Source organism: Dermacentor albipictus, chromosome 8 (assembly GCF_038994185.2).
Source record: "Dermacentor albipictus isolate Rhodes 1998 colony chromosome 8, USDA_Dalb.pri_finalv2, whole genome shotgun sequence".
Classification (NCBI taxonomy): Eukaryota; Metazoa; Arthropoda; class Arachnida; order Ixodida; family Ixodidae; genus Dermacentor; species Dermacentor albipictus.
In genome coordinates this window covers 92,360,357-92,372,874 of record NC_091828.1, presented here as the reverse complement: position 1 = coordinate 92,372,874, position 12,518 = coordinate 92,360,357, and the positions used below count along the sequence as shown (strand labels likewise).

The window sequence follows — 12,518 nt, the reverse complement described above, 5'->3', positions numbered from 1 at the left end:
TTCAGATGATTTTTCTTCTTTTTTGCCAGTGCTGGAAATTTTCGCGCGCTTCAGTGAGGCCGCCACCGCAGCTCACCGGTACGCTGTTCCACTGCTGAGTTTGAGGTTCCGGGTTCGTTCGCGGCAGTGGCGGCAACATTCCAATGGGAGCAGAACGCTCAAACGCTCGCGAACCGTGCTTGCTTTGGGTGCAAGGTAAAGAACCCCATGTGGTCCCCCCAGTATTCATGGTTCCTTTTTTTTCATTTTTGCACGTAAAACCCCGATATGTTCTTCTTCATAGGAGAACTTTGCCCTTCAGATTGGCAAAGCGGCTTGTTAAAAATACTCAGACCGCAAGATATATACTGCCGGATTACTTCCAACTATCACGTGACCGGAAAGGAGTCAGTCAAGCGTTGACTCCCTTCACGAGCGAGTATACCTGCTTCCCGTACTCCTTCAGTACTCCGGCGTTTTCGAGATGGAAATATCGAGCCTTGAGAGTTGCCCATGCCCATACGAGGCCAAGCCTTCCGAATATCTCGTAATTTTTACGTGTTTGAGCTTTTACACGAAGCCGCATGTGGCTAGGGTATTCCGGTCGTCTGCGAATAACCCACGAACTAGCTCGATTTCACTCACGCCAGCGCTCACGCGTTCGTCTTCTGCTTCCACAGCTGTCTCCGTTGGGGGGTACGAGCCACACATTGGCAAGAGGTATTGTCATCATCATCATCAACGATCACCATCAGCAACGGCTCGAGCATCGTTTCATTTTTTTTACAGCTAGCTCGTTTGCGCCCATTGGCGCAACCGCTCGATCGTGCTCGTGCCTATGCTCGCGCGTCCGTCGTCGCCATCGCCTTCCACACCTGGCTCCGTTGCCGCTCATCATTCCAGCGTAGAACTTATCTCTTCCGTGTTCGTAATGTGGAGGCCGCGTTAATCTTTTAACGCGACAGCGTTAAGGAGCTCGTGTCGCAGAAAAGCCGGTGTCGTCGGCGTCCGCGGCGTTGGCCGTGAGCGATATCTTTATTATTATTGTTTACGGTAGTACGAGCGATTGCTTAAGGGGGTATGAGCCATTCGTTGCATGACGTGACGGATGCATTTAATAAAAGAGGCGATACGAGAATGTGTATGCATAGCGATCGTAACGATGACCACTGGTCAGGACAATAAATATGTTCGTACCTTTCTCCAAAATTCTATTCCACCTCTGTGTAGGGTGCTAAAGAGCTTCGCCTGTCATCCATCTTCGCAGAGTGCAACGGCTCATGACATTTTTTTATTATTATTATTTAACCCATGCACCGCCCGGTTCACGGCCGATCCCTTAGAGTGCCTTGCGCCAGGTCATTAAGGCAAAACTACAACAACTTCGCTTGCTCCGGGCAGGTCAAATACAGCTAGACATTTAATACGCATATTATTAGTCGGCAGGAAGTGACGTGTAAAACAAGCAACATTCGATCAAGATTTTCGAATGAAACCGAAATGTTCCTGAGAATGCCGGAAAGTGTGAGAGACGAGGTATTAGAGAAGCGAAATAAGTAGTTGCGGCAGATCATTAATGAAACGATTTGTTAAATTTCGACGGCCACGACTCCATTTGCCTTTTCATGAACGCAGAACAAAGGCACATAAAAATTTAGCGTGCGAGTGTGCCAGTGACGCCATGCTGCGGCAGACAGTGAAGCGAAGTAACACAAACAGCAGGAGTACACAGCTCAATAGCCGGGTGGCGACACTAGTCGACTCATCCGGACAAAACTTACGGTGCGATCCTGTGGCAGTTATCTGAACTCGTCATTTAAAACGTAAAATTTCGCACGGTAACACGCACTACATCTACACTATCTAAAATCATTAGCTGTTTACGCGGTTCTAAAATTCGTTGCAGCTGGCCTTTAAATGTTACACTTGGTACGACTGGACCGCACGGACGACACAGCGAGCTGCGCCAACGACTCGGCTATCTGGCGCGAGCGCCACCACTGGAATGAGTGGCGCTGCAGTCGGCGTGACGTGCCATGAGGGATAACGTGGACACAGCCGCGGCGTCAGCCACGTAGAAAGTAGGGGTGCGGTTTTGGAAAAAAGACAGTTTTAGCAAAGCCAACGAAGTCCAAGCCGCGCTGCGGTTCGCACAGCTCACCTTAAGTCCAACAACTGCAAAGCGAGGCGTTCGGCGTTGTATTAGAGTTACTGCATACGTGCGTCGCATGGCCTCGAAGCCCCCTCTAGAGGCAGTGCGATAACTGCGTCATAGTTCGACGGTGGTGTGTTTTCTTGTAGTAATTGAGCGGAAGCGGAAGGAACTCGGTCATGATACGACTTATAAGCTCCGGTATACTTATGCAACGTATACTTGCAGCTGCATTAATCGCGCTGCATGCTATGCGAAAGACCCGATAATCCTGATTTGCTTAATGTCTCGCGTCTAGTTTGCACGTGCAGTATATAATATTGCACGCGGAATCACGCGTTCATATGACGTCACCGATAGTGCGGATATTATATCTAGATAATGTTGGGCGCACGAACGCCCCAATTCCGCCTCATCTGGCTTCCGCTTTGAAGGGGCGCTAAACTTAAACAAGCTTAAGTTGGCGAACTATTCTATAAAGAATTTTTATCAGTTTATTTCTACTACGACCGGAAAAAATATTATCGCTAACCTTTTCTTAAATTTCGCGCATAATCTACACCGCCGATAGGTGACTGTGACGCAACTAATTTCACTGTATCTTTTACTGCTTGGTTCATTCTTCGTGCGGGAAAGGAGTTCGAAGGACGCAATTATGGCGGCGCCGTTGATGCATCAAGCGCTGTTTAATCCATGCTTATCGAATAACTGCTTAAATGGTCACTAAAGATAAACAATAAATTAGCGTAGACTGAAGAATGCATTGTTTTAGAACTCCAGTATTGCTAATTTCAAAGAAATAAGTTGATTATAAGGGTTAAAATGATGGTCAAAGTTCAATTTCCCGAATTTCGCGCAGAAACCCCAGGCGTGTACGTCAGTGTGGCGTCAATTATTTGAAGGTATCTTTTTTTGAGCATTCGGTCCGTTGTGGATCCGTAAACATCCTTAAAATTCCCCAACTTCTGTCTTTGGCTTTTTTTTAGGGTACAATATAGTCAATCTTTACCAATACAGATTAACTAGGTACGAGCCTAGTGAAAATTCCCAGCATCACGGAGAAATATAGTTACAGTACGGAAAATTCACACTGGCGTCACCACCTATCCGATGTATACATAATCTTCTCTTTTGGCTTACCAGGCTTTCTCTCGTCACGGTACAAGAGCGGTCGCCTCACCATTGCACAAGCGTAATTCAGTAATACAGATTAACTATATCCCTTCAGTGTCCCTTTATACATTACTTCAAAGCGAAAAAAAATGCCATCCAACCAAAATGTAGCGCGACGCTACAAAGGAAAGGCATACGGGTTTCTCAGAAAGAAAGCGTCACCTTTTAAAAAAAAAATTGTCCTGGACAGAGTTTCGAACTCGGGACCAACGCCTTTCCGAGGCGTTGGTCCCGTCTGAACCACCGTCTGAACGAATACAAGTAGGCCAAGGGCTCACAGCGAGGAAGGCGAATGAATCGACAACTCCAGGTACTGGGACACTGAACAAGGCAGATAAGTTCCACGAATTCCCGCAAGGTGGAGGGAAGCACGTTAAAGCGTAAAAAAAAAATGTTGTCATCCACCCGAAATGTAGCGTTCGAATGGACGACAACTTTTTTTTTTTATCCCCTTCGTGTACTTCCCTTCACATTGCGAAGGTCCGCAGAACTGATTTGCCTTAAACTATGCTACGAAATGCTGCACACAGTGGGTCCTTTGAAACAGCGCGGAAATAATAAGCGTTAGGGATGACGAACCCCGGGTCGGTCTGTTCCGGGCTCTCCTCGGCGGCCTGGTCGTCGTCGTGTTCGTTCTCCTCGTCCGAATCCGGGCGCCCGTGGTCAAAGCTTCGCCACTCGGCTGAGCTGCTCTCGCCTCTCCTGAGGGTCGCCCTCCGACACCTATACAGATTCATTTCACGCGCGGCACCGCAGTGGGCGGTACACGTGCATGAAAAGAAAAGAAAGAGCGAAAGAAAGAAAGAAAGAAAGAAAGAAAGAAAGAAAGAAAGAAAGAAAGAAAGAAAGAAAGAAAGAAAGAAAGAAAGAAAGAAAACGAAAAAAGAAACGATATAAACAAAATGAAAGACAATAAACGTACGTAGAAGTAAAACAGAACTTGAATAAAAACAGTAACAATTCGGTTGGCTGTGATTGACTAGCAAGCAAAGTAACACTGAATAAACGGAAAGTACGAACAGAAAATACTGAAAAAAGAATAAGAATTAGGTTTTGCTTTAAAGGAAACGCACAAAGTGAAGATTATGCGAAATAGTAAAGACAGTCGGCATCACCCGAAAGGCGAACTACTGACAAATATCGCAAAGAATTGGAATACACCGCAAGGATATATTGCAGTAATCATTCGATAGCTGGTTAAACAGGCGTGACGTGAGGCGCCAACAAGGACAAATCGGCAGACTGCACTCGCTAACTACGAGAATTCGCGGTGAGAACACTGGCGCGATGAGGAGCAGCGGCAGCGGGGGAGCGCGCGCGCTCGTGCCAAAGCGAACGTTCCGTGGCAAAACGAACGCTCCGTATTAAAGCGAACGTTTCACGGCAAAGAGAACGTTCGGTGCCAAAGCGAACGTTACGTGGCCAAAAGAACGTTCCTTGCCAAAGCGAAAGTTCCGTGCCAAAACGAACAATCCGTAGCAAACAGAACGTTCCCTGCCAAAGCGAACGTTCTCTTTGCTACGGAACGTTTCTTGCCAAAGCGATAGTTCCGTGCCAAAACGAACGTTCCGTAGCAAACAGAACGTTCCCTGCCAAAGCGAACGTCCCGTAGCAAAGAGAACGTTCCTTGCCAAAGCGAAGGTTCCGTAGCAAAGAGAACGTTCCTTGCCAAAGCGAACGTTCCGCAGCAAAGAGAACGTTCCGTGAAAAAGAGAACGTTCCATGCCAAAGCGAGCGTTCCGTAGCAAAGAAAACGTTCCTTGCCAAAGCGAAAGTTCCGTGCCAGAACGAACGTTCCGTAGCAAACAGAACGTTCCCTGCCAAAGCGAACGTTCCGTAGCAAAGAGAACGTTCCTTGCCAAAGCGAACGTTCCGTGCCAAAGCGGACGTTCCGCAGGAAAGAGAACGTTCCGTGAAAAAGAGAACGTTCCATGCCAAAGCGAACGTTCCGTGCCGCCGCTCCCTTTGGCCTTTGGTTTCACTGTGCCGCGCCTTCGCAACTCGACAGATTATGTGACCTGTAACACTTGGAACTCCAACCTCTAACACAAACAAACACTCGCTTGGGCTGTTGCCCGAGCGAGTCTCGAGTGTACGGTTAATAGACTGATTTCATGGCTGTCTGTCAGCCTGTCCATCTGTGCAACAGTGCTTGAACAGAAAAAAAATTAAATGAAAGAGGCGCAAGGATCCCGAAATATTGGTGGAACGAACGAATGAACGCGGAGTTCTGTGCTGGAAGGCAAATTCTTTATGACAATGTTCCATTAAATATGACGGCTTATTGCTCTATCTCGTTTAACGTTGGCTGCATTTTTGTTATTGTTACGTAGGAAGACATCGGCATATATATTTCTTCCCAACCGCATATTAAAGATGTCGCATCTCGTTCAGAGCACGCTCAAAACACGACAGTTGTCAAAACACTTCGATGTCGAGTTGACGTGAGGACCGGCGTTTAAGCGTTTCGTCTGTCTTGATGTTCCCGAGTCGACAGGGAGACCGCGGGCAAGGGCACTTGAAAGGTTTACGCAGTGAAACAACATAATTTTTACGCCGGCCGTAGCATCCTCGAGGCTCGATCTTTTTGTTAACGAGGCAGGATATATAGCAGAGGTTAGAGGCAAACACTCATGAACGCGCCCATCGAAAAATTTTAGCGTAACCGCGCTCAGCTTCCTGCATTGATTGCCTTCTTCTACCGCAAAGAGACAGCTCGCCACAGAAAAACAGAAATACGCAAACTCACCAGCGACCTCACTTTCTTCATGGACTTCCCGCGACCGTGCGCACTTTGAAGCCGCCAGTCTGAGGCACTTCAACATCAAAGAGCTCATCAAAACACTTCAGTGAGATGCAACCCATCACCCAGCATCGCTTGTTTGTTTTTATCAGAAACAGATGACGTGGCCGCGGAGAAAACAGCAATATCGCTTGCCTGACGGTTTTTCCAAGGACCTACACTCATTTAAGCGAGACGCTGTAGGCAGTTGGATGCACAGGCTTAGCAAAGCAACCAACCTACTCTTTAAATGTTACCCCGCACGTCTTGCGGCGTCCTCTGCTCGCTCTTATTGAGAACAGACGACGCGTCCGTAAGGAAGACACCAAGTCCCTCAACCCACTCGCTTCTCTTATAACAGCTGCAAGCACCCTTTTAAGCGGGACATGGTGTACGCAGTTAGAAACACACAAACGTCGAATTACCATTCGAAACACTTGAGCGTTACCCCACGCTTCTCCAGCGGCGTGTGCTTGTCCTTGCCGAGAACAGACGACATGCGACAGCATCTGCTTGCTCCCACCGAGAAAAAAGCGATACTATCAAACGCAGGAGCACAAGTTGGGAAGCAAGCTCCCTTTTCTGCAACGCCAACGCGAGCATTGACGATTATAGACGTCATGCCCAAAGCGAGACAAAGTTATAACGGCCGTTAGACGTGCTTGCTTGCTTGCGAAAAAATTCGCAGCCATTCCAGTCTGTAAATGCGGTTCAACCGCGGAGCTGTGAAAGGACTACAGAAAGATCACTGTGTGGGCAGCACCACATCGCTCCGTTCACCAAAGGCACGCACTAACACGGCAATAGCGCTGTCGTGTTTAGTGACGTCATGGATGTTCGCAATCGTCGATAGGTCGTTTTCAAACCACAATCGGTCACATTGAAGCGAAACGTTTTGTCCACGAAGTCTCGGTGTAATAGTGCATCCACACCACTTTATGTATAAGCCTTCGGAGCGTTCTATCTCCGTCAACGCGCCGCACTAACTGCTTCGCGATATGGAAGTGGGGGGGGGGGGGGGGGGGTGGCGCTGTCACTCTTGCTCACGTCCGCGGTCCCTAAGTCGAGCCTGTGAGCAGCCTGTTCTTGGGCTGTGCGCACTACACGTGGCCTCCCCATAACAGCGCACACAACATCATAACTGTCTATTCGGTTCTTTGCGTAGGCGCGGACATGTAGCAGATGGCTTAATTAAGGGGAAATAAGACATCCACTAAATCGTATCAATTGCTACAAAGGAAACCCAGACAGGTTCCTCGAAAGAAAAGCCTCGCAGTTGAAGGAATTGCGGGTGTCCGCAAAACTATTACGCCAAACTCTTCCCTTTGCTTCGAGTTGTTGACAAATTCGACTTCGCCCTGCCATCTGATAGCCGCCTGGTTAGCTGAGGTGGTAGAGCGGCTGCCCCGGAAAGGCGGTGGTCCCTGGTTCGAGTAGCGGACCAGGACGAATTTTTCTTCAATTGCGAGGCTTTTCTTTCGAGAAACACGCTTGGGTTTCATTTGTAGCAATTGCTACGATTGAGTGGATTTCTCACTTTCCCTTAATTAATTACCTCTCTGCACTCCCTCAGCGCAGCCAAGCCGTGCAGCTGGCTAATTCGGAAGCTGTGTTATACCAGTCAAAACGGCATCACATTCACGCTTTGCCACGTCTCGAACGCTACCCGTCGCCAACAAATCGTTCCCGAACAACAGTCTGTCGCGCACCGCACAACTGAATCCGAAAGGTCTGTTTAGAAAGTCCCCCTGAAATTTGGCATACGCACACCCTCGTACTCTTCCAACTTACTGGCGCGGTACCCGCGTCGCTTGGCCGCATTCTCCGATTCGCGACACCCGTCATCCCGTCGAGCCCGCCGCTAACGGACAGCCTGTCGGGCACGAGCTTCGATGCTATTCGCCGCCCTTTCCTAGCTTTCCTCTTCCTACGCCAGGTGTCAGCACATGCCTTACTGGTTTGCTCCACCTCGCCTCCTGAGAGGGGGCGGCGTTATGGAGTACTGGATGGTTTCGTAACTTTCCTCTAGCTACGCCAGGCGTCAGCACATGCCTTACTGCTTTGGTTCGCCTCCTCATAGAGGGTGCGATAGTTTCGAGGCACGGACAACGAAAAATCTATGGGAGGGTAGACATATAAAGCTCCGCAGTTATGAGGAATCTTTAGCTCGGGGCCAACTCCGACGCGACCTATTCAAATAGATATAAAACGCAAAAACGTTTCTCTGAGATAACCCCTGGACCTTGAAAAAAGAGTTTCAAGTATTCGACAGTTTAAAAAAAGAATGGAAGCACATAGTTTACAAATTCATAGCTCTGCATCAAGAATAGATATCGCGGTTCTGTAAACGGCATCCATTAGATCATTCAAAGCGGACAAATTCGAGATGTCATTTTACATGTCACATCATCTTGTTACGTTGTTTACAAAGTTTCTGGAAAAGTTGTATTTCCATATTACTAAATTTTTTTTAGATTCATGTGTGACATTTAAATTTTGTTCGCATTAGATGTACTATTCGATACAATTAAAATAATTGTATTATTTTTCGTTGCTAAGTTAGAGTTATAAACTTGATAGTTTCGTGTTCTTTAAAATTGTAGATTTTCGCCAATTCTTGATAAGAAATCGACGACCGAAATCAAAAATTCGATACCAAGGGTCACTATATTTTAACGTTTTCTTTTAAATGCGACAAACCTCGTCAAATTTGGTGCATCGGTTGCCAAGAAAAACGAATCCTCCTTTTACATGTATTTCGAGCACCCGAGCTCAAGCTTCCTCTTAAACAGGAACAAGAGCGATTCCGTGTGAGGTTGCGTGTCATGCAGCGCCACCTGCACGCGGTTACCCAAAGCAGGCGACGTTATTACGAACGGGTTTCAAGACTGGATCCAAGATTTTGGATCCAAGGTTTCAAGATTGTATCCAAGAACGGATTTCAAGATTGGGTTTCAACGGGTTCAAGATTGGTTCCTCCAGAGCTTAGGCTTTGCTGCACGCTATTACGTACGACGCTAAGTGCCGCCTGCACGCGGTTACCCAAAGCAGACGACGTTATTATATTACGAACGGGTTTCGAGACTGGATCCAAGATTTTGGATCCGAGGTTTCAAGATTGTATCCAAGAACGGATCTCAAGATTGGGTTTCAACGGGTTCAAGATTGGTTCCTCCAGAGCTTAGGCTTTGCTGCACGCTATCACGTACGACGCTAAGTGCCGCCTGCCCGCGGTTACCCGAAGCAGACGACGTTATTACGAACGGGTTTCAAGACGGGATCCAAGATTTTGGATCCAAGGTTTCAAGATTGTATCCAAGAACGGATTTCAAGATTGGGTTTCAACGGGTTCAAGATTGGTTCCTCCAGAGCTTAGGCTTTGCTGCACGCTATTACGTACGACGCTAAGTGCCGCCTGCACGCGGTTACCCAAAGCAGACGACGTTATTACGAACGGATTTCAAGACAGGGTCCAAGATTTTGGATCCAAGGTTTCAAGATTGTATCCAAGAACGAATTTCAAGATTGGATTTCAACGGGTTCAAGATTGGTTCCTGCAGAGCTTAGGCTTTGCTGCACGCTATTACGTACGACGCTAAGTGCCGTCTGCTCGCGGTTACCCAAAGCAGACGACGTTATTACGAACGGGTTTCAAGACTGGATCCAAGATTTTGGATCCAAGGTTTCAAGATTGGATCCAAGAACGGATTTCAAGATTGGGTTTCAGCGGGTTCAAGATTGGTTCCTCCAGAGCTTAGGCTTTCCTGCAGGCTACTACGCACGACGCTAAGTGGCGCTAGCGTCGGTCGCACCACGCGACGTCTACGAAAACAGCTTTGAGCCCCGCACGGCACATTGACTCGCTCACCCTCGGCCAGGCTCGACGTTCATACTTGATTGCCGGGAAATTTGCTCTCGCGGGTCAGCGACGTCGCAAGTGATTTGCCGCCCATCCGCTTCGTCTCGTAAGTCGAGTGATGGCCGTGCGCTGGCTAATAAAGCTGCGGCTATGGTTTCCGGCGAAATGCCCTATGCCCCGCTTCGCTAATTTAGCGCCGTGTGTACGCTAATGCTCCGAACGCCGACATCTCATTACGCGTTTGGTTACGCGCGGGCGAGTAGCGGGATGCTTGTCGTTGGCTATAGACGAAATACCTCGATGAAGGCTCTTTTTTAAATATTTCTCCAATTCTTAAGTCCACTCGCAGTGCCGCGTTAACGACAGTATATTGCAGCGAATGAAACCTCCTTAAGCCGGCAAAAAAAAAAGAAATCGTGATAGACGCAACTGAAGCTTGAAGTCCTCGCACCACAGCTCCCCGCGACATTACGAGATTACATTACGACATTACGGTGTGCCCCAGGAGACGTTGTATACAACGTCTCCTGGGGCACACCGTAATAGTTTTTCAATAAACAAGGATTGGTTCTATGGTGCTGCGAAATATGCAAAAAGAGAAATCAAAGAATAATAACTTTCGAGAGCTTCTTTATTTTCTCAGCGGTAACGACCCAAGCCTGGAAAAAAATATTGCGATGACCGTGATGTCATAGTACCGTACCGGCGCTGCAGTTTATTCGCAAAATCCAAAATGGTCAAGCATTGCGCTTCGTTGACCACCTCTGTTATTATTAAACGTCTATAAGCAATAAATAATGTGCCAAATCGAGTCCTCAGAAAATTTAAACAGGCGTAATAATGATATTTGACGTATATAAGCTAACTCCAATTCAGTGCAGTGCGCTAGCGCCTAAGGTCGTGTCAGCCAACTAGAAAGAACGTCAGTGTTGCCCGCTATGTCCTTATGGATTAGGAATCCTACTCCCCACTGCTCCTTATCCGGAAGTCGGCTATATCAGAGGACGTGGCCATTTGTCAGCACTGTATAAGCCTCATCAGTTCATCTGACCTCACTAAGGCCGCTGATAACCCAACAATGCCTGATAGTTCCTCAAATAGCCCTGGTTGGCTAGGTTCACTAGAGAGGGTTCGGGTGTTAAACGTTGCCGGGGTCAGTTTCCATTGGCCGTCTGACCGGGTCCAAAGATTCTTAGCACCCTCTGCTGTGTTGCAGGTCTGACCGCCGCCTTGGTCAGCTGCTCCGCAGCTGCTGGGGACGAAGGGCCATTGGTTTGTCGAACGAGTCGTTTGGAAGGGAGCGGCCGAATACTGCACCAGGGAGGCCAATTCCTGTTTTGGTGAGGGAGTGCCTTTTGTTGAAGCTTAGTGAGTCTTCCTAATTTGGTTGTAACTGGATCATACCTATAGCCCCACTGGTTCTCGGCATTTTTGCAGGTGTCAGGCACCACTCCAAGCCCTGAGATGTAGTATACTAAAGGAGGCGAATTCGAGCTTCCCACGTTCAGATTAAGAAAAAAAGAAAGAAAGAGAAAGCAAGCGCGAGGATTCGAACTTCTGGCCATGGTAACCGAGCATCCAAGCTAGCTGAGTCAGATAACCCTGCAGGCTATTAATCCACCTTATGTCGGAGAATTCCGACATAAGGTATATATTGTATATTGCATATTGTGTATATATATATATATATCAAAGCTATCACAAGAAACCCCCCCCCCCATTAGGTACAAAGAGCGCGACATCTTGAGTTGCAAATGTTCACATACGTCCACGTTGTGTTCGTCGCGTTTCAAAGCGAGCCATAATATCTGTAAAGTGATGCATCCATGGGGGCATTTTTTTTTTTGTTACTGTTCGGAGAGCTACTCGCTGGTACAGGATGGCTGCAGAAACGCCGACGACCGTTCTCTATCAGAGGACCGCCGTCAGAACAGCGTGCAGTTCATGAATAAAACACCCCTAAATGCGACCACAAAACAAACTCGTCAGAAGGAGACGACCGAGGTGCCCACGGCTGGTGGGAACATGGAAAATCTGAAGATTCAGCGACACAGCGATATCCGAGAGAGCAATTCAGGGTCCGCGGGGACACTTAACGAAATTACAACGACGCCACCAGAGAAATTGAACTGTCTCCTTTGCGTACAAACATAGAAAATGCTCAAGCAAAAACAACTATATATTAAAGAGATTCACGGAGTTCTTTGTCAGGACCGCATTCGAGACAATATTTGCGCGCACTATCACAAGTCGGCATCTAATAAGTTACTGACGAGCTTCCTTGCAATGCTCCCCTTTTGATCCATATACAAAAATGCTGACCCAAGATTTACGCGCAACATTTTGGCATAGACGAGACAATGGCTGAAAAGGAAATGGAAATTATTTTGCCCCGGTCACCACTTCCCGCCATTTTGGCCATTCCACATCTCATAATGCACTGTTCGCCGAGGCTAGCCATGAATGGTTGTAAGGCCTGTATTGTCCAGGAGAGAATCGCTTTATCGCTTTCCTTATTAACAACATGTATATTTATTTATTTATTTGTTTGTTTATTTGTTAACACCATTACA

General features: G+C 47.5%; 1 protein-coding gene across 6 annotated transcripts in view; it reads right to left on the bottom strand.

The window, feature by feature from the left end:
* LOC139048842 (BAI1-associated protein 3-like) overlaps positions 1-12,518 on the bottom strand; it is a 567,324-nt gene that overhangs the window by 394,393 nt on the left and 160,413 nt on the right. For all 6 annotated transcript variants that reach the window (XM_070523709.1, XM_070523713.1, XM_070523710.1 and 3 more), the window contains exon 2: positions 3,884-4,027. In XM_070523709.1, the coding sequence (XP_070379810.1) occupies positions 3,884-4,027 (144 nt within the window). The remainder of the gene's footprint in view (positions 1-3,883; positions 4,028-12,518) is intronic.